The 16,816-nt window shown below is 50.4% G+C and overlaps 1 protein-coding gene across 3 annotated transcripts in view; it reads left to right on the top strand.

Annotated features, from left to right (window-relative positions):
- Positions 1–16,558, top strand: part of DCLK1 (doublecortin-like kinase 1) — a 304,341-nt gene extending 287,783 nt beyond the window's left edge. For 2 of the 3 annotated variants that reach the window (XM_006879588.1, XM_006879590.1), the window contains 2 exons: positions 2,991–3,064; positions 16,394–16,451. In XM_006879588.1, the coding sequence (XP_006879650.1) occupies positions 2,991–3,064; positions 16,394–16,451 (132 nt within the window). Of the gene's footprint in view, positions 1–2,990; positions 3,065–16,393 lie in introns of all 3 variants that reach the window. The other variant, XM_006879589.1, reaches the window with a different exon arrangement.
- Positions 16,559–16,816: the final 258 nt, after the last annotated feature.

The raw sequence follows: 16,816 nt of genomic DNA, 5'->3' as shown, positions 1-16,816 counted from the left end.
CATCTCTGCATAACCAGTTACATCATCACCTAACTGCCAATCACATCTCTAAATAACCAGTTACATCACCACCTAACCGCCAGTCACATCTCTACATAATCAGTTACATCATCATCTAACCACCAGTCACATCTCTGCATAACTAGTTACATCGTCACATAACCGCCAATCACATCTCTAAATAACCAGTTACATCGTCATCTAACTGCCAGTCACATCTCTGCATAACCAGTTACATCATCACGTAACAGCCAATCACATCTCTAAATAACCAGTTACATCGTCATCTCACTGCCAATCACATCTCTGAATAACCCTTTACATCATCACCTAACCACCAGTCACACCTCTGCATAACCAGTTACATCAGCACCTAACCGCCAGTCACATCTCTGCGTAACATCATTGCATAACTGCCAAATTGCATCATTACATAACTGTCAAGTTACATTATCACGTAACTGCCAACTCCTATCATTGCATAACTATTACACCATATCACCCGGTAACTGCTGAACTACATTGTCATGTAACTGCCATACCACTGAGCACAGAGCCCAGCTGAGCCACGGTGTAACCACCACCATCACAGTTAATGCCACTCTCAGGTTGGAGTCCATTTCTACAAACACATGTCATTTATGTGCTAAATAATGAGATAGTAAATTTTCACTATTGTCAGAAATGTGAAAGAACTGAAAATGAGATAGTAAGTGACGAGCCCTGGTGGCAAAATGGTTAAGTGTCTGACTGCTAAGGGAAAGGTCATTGGTTCAAGCCCATCAGCTATGCCATGGGAGAATGATGTGGCACTTTGCTTCCAAATGGACCACAGCCCTGGAGACAGTGTAACGCAGTTCTAATAATGCTTCTCCATCTGATAAGGAGGCTCCCAGGGGGAATTTCATTGACAGCAATGTGTTTGGTTTTGCTATATAGACAGGAGCCCTGACAGCTTAATGTGCACTATGCCAGGTTGCTAACCAAAGCTCACAGTCCATATCGACTCGCAGTGCCCCAAGGAAGTTGGGCAGTGGGCTCCCTTGAAGTTTTAGAGCTGAGCAAACCCAGTGGCTGGTTTCTGTTACTGTGTGTGTGTGGGGGGGAGTGTTTGTTTACTATAGGTAGATAGGCAGAGGGTCAGTGACATTCAGTTCTTTTCCCAGGAAATCAGGAATTGATGACCAGCCTTCAGTTCACCTGATTTCCCTCCGTTAGACGTCACTCCATGCTGTAGAGAAATGATGATTATGAGGAACCCACGCACGCTCTCTCTCTGGACAGAAGAGCAGCAAACATTGAGGCAGTTTGAGGGGACTTGGACTGCTTCTCCTGGCCTGGCCAGAGACTGCTTTGCTGGTGGATCTGGCCATTTCCCCAGCTCCACCTTTAGGTCCCTGCATTCCGAAGCCCAAGAAAAGAGTACATGATGCCGGTCCAGAGGCAGGGAGCGAGGACCCATCTGACCTTCCTCAAGAGCCAGAGAGCAGGGATTTGGGTCCAGTGATCACCTCAAAGGTACATCGTGGCCCTGACAGTGCAGGATTCATACACACACGGAAAGGAAGCAATAAAGGTTATGAAATACAATTTATAAACATAAAATGGAATTAGAGATGACATTTTAACAGGAGACTTCCAGGGGCAAGGGAGGAGAAGGGCCTGGTGGGGAACCAATGGCCGAGATGTCAGAACAAATTTAATTTTGCTCATTCAATGCTGTTTACTCTTTTAACCAACAATTTTCCCAAGGCTCCAGAGCACTTCTTGTGCATCTTTATCATGCAGATAAAGCACTCCAGACTCACTGAACAAATCCCTACTACTCAGCACACAAGCTAAGGGCTGAGGAGAGGCTTATTCCCGGGTGGGAGCACCCCTCCCTCCCCTCCCTCCCCTCCTCCCTCCCTCCCCTCCTTCTAGCACTGGAGCCTCCTGGTGCTGGGGATACCATGCTTGACCTGCAGATGGCAGTAGAGAACCAGTTACTAAGTAGCTCTCTTAACGACCTGCATATGCATTTGTATTTTCCCCAAATTTAAAAAAAAAAAAAAAGTCTTAAAAAAAGAGGTGAAAATCTCATGTTGCTGTTAGAGTTGATCACACCTGAGGCAGGTCTTGGTTTAAAGGCATATTCTGGAAACACCTTTGGGTGGGGACTTTATGTGCAGGCTGGGAACACACCTGGACGCTTGTAAGAGATTTTCTCTAAAGGAAGAGACTGCAGGTCCCAGCCTCTGGGGCAGAGCCATGGAGTGTGACCTTCCCCTTTCAGGTTTTGGGGTTGGATCTTCCCAGGCAGCATGAGCAGACGTATTCTTCTGGGATGGACATTTCAGAGGTCATGCCTGCCTTCTGTCCCTGGACCACTGCATTAATCATAGTGCTTGGTGATACATGTGCATTTTCAATATGCAGTGAAAAAATATCTTTGGTTTCAGTTTACTTTTCCATATTTCCACAGAGAAAACAGACAGAATGTTTGATACTATTATCTTTTTTCATTCAATGATGTGATTACTATCCACTTTTAAAAAAAATAGCCTGCTTTTGAGGATTAATTCATAAAGAAATTCAAATGATACACACTTCACAGTCTGACTCGTTCCATCTTTTCTTTCTGAGTTAAGAGCCTTTCAATCCAAGCCTTTAGGGTGGATGATTCTTTTAGGGGGCTGAGGTGGACATCACCTGATGATGAGAAAGCATTTCCCTGGACGATGTGCAAAGAGGCACTTCCAGCTTTGGGAAAGGCGTGGTCATTGTAAACGTGCCCTCCACAGACTAACCAGGCCTTGTTTAACAGATTGTCCTTGCAGTGCCTGAGGCCAGTTAGAGGCTGTGTTAGGCGACACCCTAAAGGGTGGGCTAGGTGTGCCAGCCATGACTGGCACCCGCTCCTGCCACGCACTCTGCGGAGTCGGCCTGGCCGGGCTCACTCGACTCTCAGCAGTGTTGCCCCACTGAGTTGCCCGTTTCTCTCTGCTTAGCTGGACCGCGGGTTTACCATCAAGAGATCAGGGTCTTTGGACTACTACCAGCAACCAGGAATGTATTGGATAAGGTATGACCCAGTGCAGCTCCAGTCACTGTCTCCATGGCAACGTGCTAGCAGTTTCCATCAACCAGTCACAGTAGGCGACATGCTTCTGACCTGTCACCAGTCCATACGCTGCTTTCTCGGTTCCATCTGACTCTCGGTCGGGCACCACCCATCATTCCTTTCTTTCGCCCATCCTTCACAGCGGCATTTGCTAGCTTCCTCTCCATCGCACATGCTCAGCACCAGTCTTCCTTCTGGTTAAAAGGACAGTATATTCATCAAAGCCCAGTTCTGCAGCCCTGCTCCTACTGCCACAATGTTGCTATTTACAGCAACAATTTCCACTGCCCATTGCACTGCCACAATGTTGCTATTTACAGCAGCAATTTCAGTTCCCCTGACCCCACTGCCACAATGGCCCTGCCTTCACAGGTGTTCGGAGAAGCATATACTGTCATTTTAAAGCCACTAAGCCCAGCCTTGACCCTTACTAGCTGGATGAAGCAAAATGCATCGACCCCTTAGCAGTAGATGCTCTGAGCCCCATGAGCCATAGAATGCATCGTCTGTGTGGTGAGCTTGTGTCCTGACCCCCTTCCATTCTGTCCTGTTTGGTTTTGTTTCTGTTCTGACTGTTACCCCTCCCCAAGCCCTCTGTGTACTAGTTCTTGCATGAATTTACTTTTCTGTATTTGAGGACTGTCAGATGATCTAGATTGCTTCTCTCTCCACTCAAGTTAAAGGGATCTTGGGAGGTATTGATGTTTTTCTCTCTCTCTTCTTGATCTGGGGGGATGGATTCCATCCTGTCCTCATCTGTTCTATCCAGTGGTCTAGTCTTCCAGTGTGAGTGCTAGGCCCCTTTGGGGGTTTGAGAGATGAACTCAGCAATGTTGTAGGAAACCTGTTCTCTTTTCCATCTTCATGTTTTCTAAAATAATCTCCAGGTGAAACCTCACATTTTAGTGCTGGTTAAGAAAAATTCTAGTTGTTTTGGTATTTGTTTCCCAAAGGATGGAGCCTTAGGACTTGTGGACAGTACATGCAATCAGCTGGGGTTTGTTTAATGAACCCACTGCTGCAGTTCCATGGGCAGGCTCACTGTGGGGACAGTGTGGTGAGGACAGTGCAGTGGGGACAGTGCTGTGGGGACAGTCCTGTGAAGACAGCGCTGTGGGGATAGTCCTGTGGAGACAGTTCTGTGGGGACAGCACTGTGGGGACAGTGTTGTAGGGACATCGTGGTGGGACAGTGCTGTGGGGGCTATGCTGTGGGGACCGTGCTGTGGGGGCTGCACTGTGGGGAGCTGCGCCATGGAGATAGTGTTGTGGGGACATCGTGGTGGGGACTGTGCCGTGGGGACCGTGGAGTGTGGGCTGCACCACGGGACGGTGCTGACTGGCGCCCAGGCCACTGTATGCAGTGGACAGTTTGATGTCATGGTGCACAGCTGACCAACGTTGATACTAGACTGGGCCCAAATGTGTGCCGTAGTGTGGGACAAGTGTGAAGTGTGGTGAACATGCCTGGATGCTGCAACAAGCTGTAAAGAGAAGCACACGACAGTGAGGTGTGCTTACACGTGGGTAACACATCTGAGTGCGGTTAAGCATGTGTTTGTGGTTTGTGTATGTACCTGTAAGTACACAACATTTCCACACACCACTTGGAGTCAGTGTGACAGGAAAGTGGGCTTCATCAGTTTCCACACACGTATACATGCACATGTACATATGCCTGTGTGTCTGTACATGAGAGTGTGTGCATGTGAACACATATGTATGTGCACGGACACACATCCACATGGAAATACAATCCTGTTGTTACAGTAGCTGTTGTTTATAATGAGACCAAGGAAGGGGCAAGAAACAATTACTTTTTATAAACTGGTCACAGCAGTGAGGACAGCCGTCCTCAAGTTCATTGTCAAACCCCAGCCACGCCCACACTGTCATGTGGGCTCTCATGACTTGATGTGGCTTCTGAAGCAGAGTCCTCACAGGAAGAGCAAGCCCTCTCCTGCCATGGAGAGCTTGGTGGATTAGAACCACTGACCTAAAAAAAAAAAAAAAAAGAACCACTGACCTGTTTGGATGAAGCCCAGTACATAACACATTCTGCCACCAGGGCTTCTAGACATATACAAAGAAGCAATAAAACACTTACACTTCCATAATATATTTAAAATCTGTTTCCTAAAGAAGCTTCTTTGAGTCTTCTGGATGAATGTATATATGGAATAGCACAGTGAAGTTTCGTTTCTCAAGTCAGTTAGCTTTCTTTACAGCCACAGAAGAAACTTTGACTTTGAGCCTCCTCTTTTTTTGGTTGGGTGGGTTTTTTGTTTGTTCTATTTTGTTTTCGAGCCTTCTTTTTTGGAAGTGGTGGTGACTGGGTCCTGATTTGCCCTTGTGCAAACCCTCACGTCTGACATGGAAGGTGGGAGAGAGCTGGCTAGACCACCTCTTACTGTTCACTAAAGAATAATTGGCATCCAGCATGTGCACACGTCCTGTGCACATGTGATCCATGTCTGGGGTGTGCATGCATCCTGTGAGACATCCTGGGATGCTGCCCTGAAGCCCTTGTAGGCAGGGCACCTCAGAGCCCTGGTGCTGACCTGCCTCCGTCCCCTAGATAGCATCGCTTGCTCTGTTCTTTGTGGGCATCACAGGGTGCCTTACCCCCTCCTGTTTTAACCCCTTCCATGTCCCCAGACATCAGCCAGGTCAGCCAAGCATGCCTGAACAGGGGAAGGGGTACCAGGAAAAATCTGCATGCAGAGCATCTAATTACAGTTGTGTGTATCAGCATAACAGAAACAACCTATTTAAGTTCATCTCACTTCAAATCTCACCCTCCCCTCAAAAAAAAAAAAAAACAGAAAGAAAGAAAGAAAGTAAACCAGCCACTCAGAGATTGGGAGGGGGGTGGGGTCCACACCTTAATCCATGGCAGATCAAGGCTCCCCATTGCCACTCATCCAAGAGAAAAGAGCAGAGCAGATGGGCTTCCTCTTCCCTGTGTGTCGTTCCTCAGCTGAGGGCAGAAACAACGTTTACAGTCAGTGCTACGGTAAACAGCACGCCCAGGCCATGAAGCTAAGTGGGAGAGGGGGAGGCTTGGAACCAGTGCTGGGGAAGCTTAATTAGGACATTTTCTGAAGCCGTTTAGCCCCAGAACACACACGGCTCACTGATCACAGATGCCTGTTTTATCTCTCCTGAAGTGGTGCATTCATCTAAGGAGGTGATGGTGGTGGTGGTGGCCAGCTTTCCAGCATAAACAATCACTGTGGATGCACCCATCCCACCCAAGGGCTGATCCCTGCTCTGGGTGTGTGTCCTGCTGCCCTGAGCACCCACTGGCCTGCTCTCCTGCAGAGCAGCTCATACAGTCTGGGAGATCGTCCCTGGGGTGCCCAGGATTGGAGCGTCCCTCCTAACTGACGTTCTGGTACCCGTGAAGATGTAGTAGTGATCTGCCTTTTATTCTCTGCTTCTTAGTGGAATGGGGAGCCCAGCTGTGTGTAGAGGGGGGCCCCGTGGCTCTGCCTGTGTTGTGGGGCGGGGCAGGGGTCTCTGTGGCTCTGCCTGTGTTGTGGAGAGGGGTAGGGGTCTCCGTGGCTCTGCCTCTGTCACAGGACCCTGCTCCGAGGTGCCAGCACCCTGGGGCTTCTTCTGATGCTAAGTGACTGGTAGCAGGTCCACATGATGCCTCCATCACCAGCGAGCCCTGGGGAAACACCCAGCTGTCTGCCTCAGGGCCTTCGGCTTGGATCCAGCTCCTTTGGAAGCAGACCTGGTGTTTGTTTCTAGAAAGGTTCGTTGTTGTATTGTTATCGTCATTTCTGACTCAGACTATATCGTTGTATAGCAGAACACACCCGCCCGTGCTGCCCCGTCCTCACACCACCCCTGGACAGTCACTGGCTTGGTCCACTGCCTGTGTCCTGGCCCAGAGCCTATTTTCGCTGACCATTACCCCATCACTAGAGTCCTGAGAACATGTCCACACAGCAGGATGCTGTCTTTCCACCTTTTCTGCCAAGAGCGATGTGCTCCCCTCCAGGCCGTCGACCTACTGTTCTCGCTGGTCATGTTGTACTTGATGCTTTTCACCAAGAAGGTGGCCGGTCGCTTTGAAGTGTCCCGGCAGCTCTGCTCCACATGCAGGTCAGATGGGGCCTCCAAAATGCACCCCTCCAGTGGACTGTCACCACAGGAACCAGGGACACGCAAAGAAGGACCCAGGGCCTTCAGCACGCAGGATAGGGCGGCAGCTAGACCTGCTGACCTGGTGATATAAATTCAGACCCATGGTGACCCTGCGGGACCGGGAGGGTACCCCTGAGATCTGCACTGAGGTCTCTGAGGAAGCAGGTGGCTCCTCATGCCCACGGGAAGGATGTTTTGGTTAGTAGCTGAAGGCCTTAACCACAGAGCCACCAGTTGCCGTTATGTAGCCTCAAGTTGGAATTGACTCATTGCCGGCCCTCCAGTCGTTTTCAAAGGCTGCACATGGTGATAGAGCCAGTTCCCCTTTCTCCTGTGGGGCAGCTGGTAGACTCAAACTGTGTCCCTTCCGCTTGCCGTGCATCTCCTTACCACACGAGGCCACCAGGGCTCAGGCTGAGGCTGGCCGAGTGGCACAGCAGGACAGGCATCTCTCTGGAGACGTCCCCGTAACTGAAAGCATGGAAGTTCAAGCCTAACAAGTCGAAGAAGTTTAAACTTCAGAAGCACCAGACTTCATCACAGAGATACGTTTGGGAACTGAGCTCTGCGGCTGGCCCTGCGTTAGGGAGCTGGCCAGCTTGCTGTTACAGCTCTGCTCAGAAGCCAGCGTGTTTTGAGACCCAGCCGTGCTTCCAGGGTGGCCGTGGCATGACTTGCAGGAACCAGGGGAATTGCTGTTACCCCTACCGACACAGAACCTTTAAGGCAGCCGGTGGCCCCATCTTTCTCCTACAATGTGATCTGGGGGTGCAAACCTCTGACCTTTCAGCAAGCAGATCAACACTTCAGCATTGTTCCACCAGGTCTGCAGTGGACTTTACCTCCAGGGCAGCATCCAGATCCAAAATGGCCAGTGAGTCCCACCTGGGTAGTGTCACGTCCCAGCGACTCTCTGGGCAGCTTCCAACATGGGCCACCCCGCATGGCAGTGAATGTGGCTGTGACAGATGTACACAGAGCAGCTCCGGGGCGAGCTGGATCAGGGTTTGCATCGAGGTCAGCGCTGTGGCCTGTGCAGGTTTCCCCTTCGTAGACACCACAGTGTCCACATGCTTCCTGCTCTGCGCTGAGGCTTGGACTGGCTTCCTGGTGGCCACGTCTCAGAAAAGCCAGTGGGCCTCGGGAAAGTTAGCTGCAGTGGACAAGGCTTCCTGGGGAGGCGGTGCCAGCCCCTGACCGGGCCCTGAGGATGTTTGAGGTGCCCACACTGTCAGCATGTTTCCATCCTTATCAAGGGATGCGTGACACAGATTCCACTTAGAGCAGCTGCAGGCACCCTGGTGGTCTGGAGAGTCAAGCATTTGGCTGTGCATCAAAAGGTCTGTGGTTCAAACCCACAGAGTGCCATGGGAGAAAGACCAGCCTGAACAGGACAACTGACTACAGTTACCGCACTGGACAGAGGACAACAGTCTACAGAGGCCACACAGGGCAGGAGATAACTGACCACGGTGACCACATAGGACAGAGGACCACTGACCACGGTGGCCACACAGGACAGAGGACCACTGACCACAGTGACCATGCAGGACAGAGGACCACTGACCATGGTGGCCACACAGGACAGAGGACCACTGACCACGGCCATACAGGACAGAAGATCACTGACCACGATGGCTACGAAAGACAGGACAACTGACCACAGTGCCCACATAGGACAGAGGACCACTGACCATGGTGGCTATGTAGGACAGAGGACCACTGACCACCGTGGCCACACAGGATAGAGGACAACTGACCACGATGGCTATGAAGGACAGAGGACAACAGCTCATGGTGTTTCCAAGTCTGTGAATGTGTAAAGAAAGTCAACTGCTAATCTCCTCCCTCAGAGTGGATGGTGGGTTTGAACTACTGACCTTACAGTTAGCTTCTGGGCACTGTCACCTCTGCATCATCCCAGGAGTTGTCCTCTGCTACGTGGGGGTCACCTTGAGTTAGGATGGACTTGCCCTTGGCAGCCACAGAGGAGCTAGGACCGGACATTTCACATAGTAGTGGGCTGCTATGACCTGTTTGCCAGAGAGAGCATGGTGCTGTGTGCACGGGTATTGTGGCAGTTTTTGGACGTGAAGGACTACTCTGCCTCCAGGAGCCTGCGGCCCTTGGGCCAGTCTTTAATTGTTTTTGTTCAGACATTCCTCTAGGTCATATAGCCCTGGTGTACAAGTTGCTGTACCATGGTCACTTGTGGTTGCTGTGAGGCTGTACACTGACACGGATGTGTCAGATGTGTTAATGTTTGGCTATCCAATGTGGACAGAGAGTGGGTGGAGCTCCCTGATTGAAACAAGCTTGGAAGGAGGAGTGGCATCCATTCCATAATAGCTTGACTCTGGAAACCGTATGAGCCTGGAGAGAGGATGAAAGGCACCCAAGCATCGAGGACTCTTCTTCATAGGGTCGCTATGAGTTGCCTGCGACTTGACGGTACTTAACAACAACAACAGTTGCTGTGGTTGTCGCCCAGAACTGACTGGTCGTAGCTGACCCTCCTGTGGTTTCCAGAGGCTGTAAGATTCTTCATCTTTCTCTCGTGAAGTAGCTGGTAACTTGAACATCCTGCCTTTGGATTGGCAACTGAGTTCCTTCCCGACTAACCCAGGAGTTCTCGGGTGGGGTTAATAGAGTCCACACGCTCAGGGGCTAAGAGCGCAGCTGGGACAGTGGAAGGCTTTGTCCACTGCGAGGTGCCCCTCGGACAAGCCTGGCCTTCCCTGGACAACCAGCCCTTGGGCACATCCGCTCTCATGGGGTCACTCTGAGCCAGAATAAACTTGATGGTGAGCATTGGTGTGGTTTTCCCAGGCCAGTGGTCAGCAAACTAGGATTGCTATTAAGCCCAGGACCTACTTTTGTAAAACAAGTTTTACTGGAACATAGTCACAGCTCTTTGTTACAAATGGCCTGTGGCTTCTTTTTCTTCAAAGTGGACGAGTTGAGTAAGGGTTTCAGAGAGACCTTGCGTCCTGCAAAGTCTTAAATATTTATGCTCTGGCAGTTTAAAAAAAGGTTTCAACTCATATCCTAGGAAGAAAGGTGTATCAAGGAAAAAGAATCTTAATCAAACACCGTTCTTATTGTTGATCTGTGCATTGGAATCGGACTGACTCACAGCTGACCTCCAGTGGGTTTTCAGAGGCAGTAATCACACGGAAGGGCTTTGTCCAGCCTTCTCCCTAGGGACACTGCCTAAAAGAATTCAAACTCTACGAGGCTAGCTGGACACTCCATTGTCACCACCTCGTAGAACGTCCGGCAGAGTGGGAGCACAGCCCTCTTCTCCAGGGGATTCTGACTCCCAGCAACCCTGCAGAGCAGAGCTGCCCCAGACATGGCGAGGCTGTAAATCTCTACTGCAGCTTCTGCTTCTTTCTTCTGTGCAGCAAGCGGAGAGATTCGAACCACCAAGTTTTGGGCTGGGAGTCAGAAGCTTTAACCACAGGGTCATCACCATTCCTGCTTAATGAGCTCTGTTTTTACAGCTGCTGTTAATCTAAATTTTGGTTTTTCTTCCTCCTCTGTCTTTGTAATTCCTTTTTTGCATTCCTCATGACTGATATTCATGATATCCTCCCACAGCTCATCTGGTCTTCACTCATTAGTGTTCAAGTCCTCGAACCTGTTCTTGAGATGGTCTTTAAATTCTGGTGGGATAGACTCAAGGTCAAACTTTGGTTCTTGTGGAATTGACTTGATTTTCTTTAGCTTCACTTTGAACTTGCATATGAGTAGTTGGTGGTCTGCTTCACAATTAGCCCCTGGCCTAGTTTTCATAGCTGATATTGAGCTTCTCCAGCAATTCCCCCTCCACTCAAATGCCACAAAATTGAGCCCATGGATGTGAGCCATGGATTGTTTCCTAGAAACACCATAGGCATAATAGAAGGAACCCCTGGGCTCCCCATGCTGGTCCTTTCATGGAGGCTGACTACTCCATCTTTCTCCATCAGCCCCGCAGGTGGGTTCAAACCACCAACCTTTCCATTAGCAGCCAAACACGTAACCCTGCAACATTAAGGCTCCTCTTGGAAGCAGGAGATTACTTAATCCTGTCTTAATTGTTTATCACATGCCTGTAACAGCAGTTAGGTGTTCTGCAATGTTGTGACTCTGCTGTGGACAGGCAAGCCCCCTGTCACTCCACTTTGCTGACAGTTGCCCTTCTCATAGACTGAATGTCCTGTGAGTCATTCCGTCCAGCACACACTCGCTTCCCACCTCTGTCCATCTGGGTCACCCTCCACAGTCAGGCTTTGTCACAGTGCATGCTGTGTAGATGGAAGCAGTGTCACCTTGCTCTCTATGTTGGGAACCAGGAGCACGTGTAACCTCCTTTGCTGCACCCTGAGTTTCTCATAATGGTGGGGGGAAGTTGAGGTCATTCTAAGGTTTGGGGAGCTGCTTATCTTTGCATGTCGGGGCTCAGAGTTTGATCACGACAATACAGACCCACAATTTAGGAGCAGTAGCCAGGATGTGCTAGGGGAGGTGAGATCTGATGCCATCTCAGGTGTCATTCAGTGGAGTGGGGACAGGTGGAGAGGGACTTTCAGGTTAATGACGACGTTCCAGGAGACCCAGAGGTCCAGAGATTCTCGTCCACTGGAGGGAAATGCTTCAGAACTTCTCCAGTGACAAGGAGGAAAATGCAAATCGACTGGCTTTGACAGGAGTGTAGGTCTGCCCCATTGCCATTGGGTTGGTCCACTTCTCAGTGACCAGGTGGGTGTGGAGGAGGCTGCCATCTGTGTGGGAAGAGGCCGTTGCACTGCTGGGTGCCGACCACAGGTCTGCAGTTCAAACCCACAAGCTGTCCTGAGGGAGAAGTGTGGCAGTGAGTTTCCATCAAGACTTAGATCTTGGAAACCCTGTGAAACAGCCCTCTGTCCTACAGAGCTGCTGGGTCAGATGGACAGCAGTGGACAGTATCTGTGCACTCGGCCCCTTCTCTGTGTTGCCTCAAATGGGCTGGTGGCTTTAAACCCCCAACTTCTTGATTCCCATCTACATGCTTGACCTTGACACCAGCATTGAATGGACTCTGAAGAGTCTCTGAAGCAGTAGAACCCCCTGAAGGAGGACCCCTGCACTCAGGGACGGCCTGCCTTCTGTGAGGCCTTCAGCCCTGGGCCTCAGCAAGTGCCCGGGTAGGCAATCACCCCCTGACCTTGGCGTCGCTGCTGGGTGCAGTTGATGTTCTGAATGTCCGCAGAAGCAGAACATCAGGCTGTGCCCTTGAAGCTTTTTGGTGGGGTTGCCCTTGTACCACTAGAGCTTCTCCGATCCTGTAGTCACTTTATGTGGTGGCACCAGTAGTTAGGTGCTAGGCCACTAACCCAGAGGCCAGCAGTTCAAAGCCCCCCAGAGGAACCTTGAGAGGTGAGGCTGGCTCTTTGCTCCGAGCACGTGCAGTCACTGGAACCTGTGACCAGCACATCACTTGGCGTTACAGGATGCAGCCGTCCCTGCCTTGTCACCTTATGATGGTCGTGGCAGGAGCTGTCTGAGTTCCTGAAGGAGAGAACAGTGTGGGTTGTTTGGGCTGTTGTTGTGTACCAGGGCGTCAGAACTGACCGTAGCTGACCCTCCTGCAGGTTTTTAGAGGCAGCAGGCACGCAGAGGAGATTGTCTGTCTTTCTCGTGGAGCAGCTGTTGGATTTGAACCGTGCACTTTGAGGCTAGCAGGCAACTCTTCACCATCAGGACAGTGGGGTCAGGAATGCTCAGAGGTGGGGAGCTCTGGTGGCCTAGTGGCAAGGAGTTGCAACTACAATCCCAGAGGTACATGGTTCAAATCCACCAGATGCTCTGCCGGGGAAGGAGGGACAATCTCCTCCTGTACCAGTCAGATCTGATTTGACGGTACACACACACACAAAATAATAAAATAAAATAAAAAAGATAAAAAAAATGCTCAGGGGACCAAGTTTGTTCTGCACCTGGTGGCTCAGCCCATAGCAGCCTGTGCACAGTCCTGGCTGAAGCTTCTGGAGAAAGTTTATTCTACCTCCTCCCTCGTCCCCAGGAGGGCAGCTCCACAACTTAGGCTACAGGATGGAGGGGTTTGACGTGACTCGAGTACAGTGTCTGTTTTCCACAAACTGAGCAAACTTTGGGGGAGAAATGCGGTGTGGGGACTTTGTGGCACTTTTAAGGAAAGTTAGAAATTGGACTTTTATGAAGATAAAAAATACAATGAACCAGGAAGGTGGGAAAACAGAACTACCTGGGAGGGACCTTAAAAAAAATCCACTGCTGAGAGCCTGGAAAGGGGAGGTATGGAGGAAGACCAATGGGACGTTGTCTGTATGGCTGAGGACAGACAGACCGTCACCTGAGCACTGGGCGGGGATAGGTGGGTCATCACCTGAGCACAGGGTGGGACAGGTGAACCATCACCTGAGCACTGAGCGGGAACAGGTGGATCATCACCTGAGCACTGGGCGGGGACAGGTGGACCATTACCTGAGCACATGGTGGGGACAGGTGGGTCATCACCTGAACACTGGGCGGAGACAGGTGGACCATCACCTGAGCACTCAGGTGTCTGCTCTCAGGGGGCTGTATCAGCAGCAGGCAGAGGGCTCTGGTCACCCTCCATCCATCTCCAATCCCCTCATGCTACTCTGCAGTGAGTTACGTGGGGACAGTGATGGTACTGCCTTCTCGGAACTCCTCCAGGCTGGTTAATATTGTATCTCTGTTTTTTTTGGAGACGTTCACAGCTAGTTTCCAAATTGGTGCCAAGAATGGTGGCATGGATCCGTTTGAAGGTGGGGGAATCACCTTTTTGGAAATGAGCCAAGCTGTGTGGTCCAGAGATCTTGTGAAAGGAGATTTCACGAGCAGACGCCTTTTGCCTCGGTGTGTGCGTGTCGCCCGTCTGTCCTGTGTTCTGTGTCTGCTGCATTTGGCCTGCTCTCTATGTAAGCTTTCTCTGGGGTGAAGTTACACTGTCCCTGATTCTGGTGTCAGCATGACTAGCAGGGCTGATACCTCTTCTGGACAGGACCTGAGGTCGGCTTAGGAACAGGGAGACAGGGCCAGGGCTGGGCCAGAGGACAGAGCTGCCCCAGATTTCTCGAGGCTGTCATTCTGATGGGAATGCACTGCTTCATTCTTCTCCCTCAGATGCCTGGTGGGCTCACACTGCAGCATCTTGGTTAGGAGCCCACCTCTCAACGCTCACCACTGACACGGAGATGATTCTGACTCGGTGCTGTTATGGGACTTGTTAGAACTGCCCAACAGGGTTTGCAGAAAGCTCTGACAGCTTAGTGGGAAGGAGTTGTATGCGAACTCAAAGCCATCGTTTCTCTGATAAAGAAAGGTGATCGCTGTCCTCCTGTGTGATTGGCTGTCTCTGAAAAATCACTGGAGGGTCAGCAATGGATCAATTCCAACTCTATAGGACACAACGGTAACACAGTAGGGTCCCACGGTTATAATGGGTCAGGGAGTGCCCAGGGTCTTGTCCCCAGAGGAGAAGAATGGCTGGAGGTCCTTATGAGCCATGTTTTCATTAACAGCCCAGTTAAGTCACTGTGCCACCGAAGGTCACCCATCCCCATGGTGGTCCTCATCAGGCGTCCAGCACTGTCTTTACAGGGAAACACTACTGCTGCTTTTGTCCAAAGAGCTGGCAGATTCAAATCATTACTCTTGCAGTTAGCACTCAGCAAGTGCCACACCATGTCCTCAGGTCTCAGTTCGTGTGCGGCCTCACACACGACTCTCTGGCATCTGCAAGGGTATGTGGCCTGGAAGCTGCATGGGAAGGTTTCCATCAGTGCAGGTTCATTCAATGCATATGCTGGTGAAGACAAATCCCAGGTCTCTGATGACCTGGGATGTCCAGCATCTGTCCACCCTCTTCCATCAGATGCATCTCTGATGACCTGAGATGTCCAGCATCTGTCCACCCTCTTCCATCAGATGCATCTCTGATGACCTTAGATGTCCAGCATCTGTCCACCCTCCACCATCGGACAAGCATCTTCAATGACCTGGGATCTCAGGCCATCTGTCCACCCTTCTCCATCAGACACGCATCTCTGATGACCTGGGATGTCCTGCATCTATCCACTCTCCATCAGACATGCATCTCTGATGACCTTAGAGGTCCAACATATGTCCACCATCAGACACATGACACTGGTGACATGGATGGACCCAGGGTGGGAGAAGCAAGCTAATAACAATCTGGTGCCTGAGGGTGGGTTTGATTTACCTCCTCCAGTCATCTGCCTGTGGTTACTGGTACCATGATGTGTCCTGGAGAGTCGACTTCAGGCTGTGGCCAGGTGTCATCTGACACACAGCGACTGGTGTACAGCAGAGCAAGACCCCACCTGACCCTGTACCGTTTGTATAATCTCTGCAGTGCTTAAACCCAGTTACCATGTCAATCCGTCTCATTGAGGGTCTTCTTCGCTTTTGTTGACATTCTGCTTTCCCAAACATGATGCTATGCTCTAGGAAGTAGTTCTTCCTCATGACATTTGCAGAAGATGTGAGATGAAATTTCACCACCCTCTCTTACAAGGACCACTGTGGCCTCACTTCCTCTAAGACAGACTTGTTTGTTCTTTTGGCAGTCCACAGCATATTCAATTCACTTTGACACCACAGCTCAAAGACATCAAGTCTTCTTTGGTCTTACTTAATCATTGCCCAACTCTCACATTTATATGAAGTAACCGAAAATACCATGGCTTGGGCAGGTGCACCTTAGTCTTTGAAGTGATAATCCTAGCTTTTAGAGGTCCTTGACAGCAGATTTCCCCAGTAAACATGTCTTTTGATCCATGATGGCTGCTACCAAGGGTGTTGATTGTGTATCCAAGTAAAATGAAGTCTTTGACAACTTCATTCTTTTTCCATCTGTAGTCATTATGTTTATTGGTCCAGTGGTGAGGATTTTGTTTCCCTGGTGTTGAGATGCAAAGCAGAGAACCCCTTCACACCCCCAGCATTGGTGACTGTTGGAAACTTGCTAGAGGGTTGGTCAGTTGGGTCCCTTTGGCCAACCTTAACCTTGAGACATGGTTCGTTTTGTGTGTGTCTCCCTGGCCTAATTGTTCTCTTTCTCATTTTATGCCCCTGCCAGACCACCGCTCTTGATAAGGAGAGGCAGGTTTTCCGACGAAGACGCCACCAGGATGTGAAGTCCCGGTACAAGGCTCAGCCGGCACCCCCAGAACTCAACTCAGAGTCGGAGGACTACTCCCCAAGCTCCTCTGAGACCGTCCGCTCACCCAACTCGCCCTTCTAACAGACCCTGAAGCCCTAGCTTAACCCTTTGAGACTCTGAGGTTTTCCAGATTCGTGTCCAGTGGTTCCATCTGGCTGACCTCGCCCTGGATGCGGGAATGGCCATGCATGTTGTGTGCGATCTGGCCTCTCCAGTGAGGTGACCGATGGGTTTTTGATGAGGACGCTTGCTGCTAAGAGGGTGCTCAAAGGGTTAAGTCTAATGCACCATTGTTATTGTTATTATTATTGTTACTGATTTTTTAAAAGTTAGAAGCAA

The sequence above is a fragment of the Elephantulus edwardii genome, unplaced genomic scaffold (genome assembly GCF_000299155.1).
Source record: "Elephantulus edwardii isolate Elephantulus edwardi_28Jun2011 unplaced genomic scaffold, EleEdw1.0 scaffold00004, whole genome shotgun sequence".
NCBI lineage: Eukaryota > Metazoa > Chordata > Mammalia > Macroscelidea > Macroscelididae > Elephantulus > Elephantulus edwardii.
The sequence above is the reverse complement of the archived record's forward strand: the minus strand, read 5'-3'. Positions and strand labels throughout refer to the sequence as shown.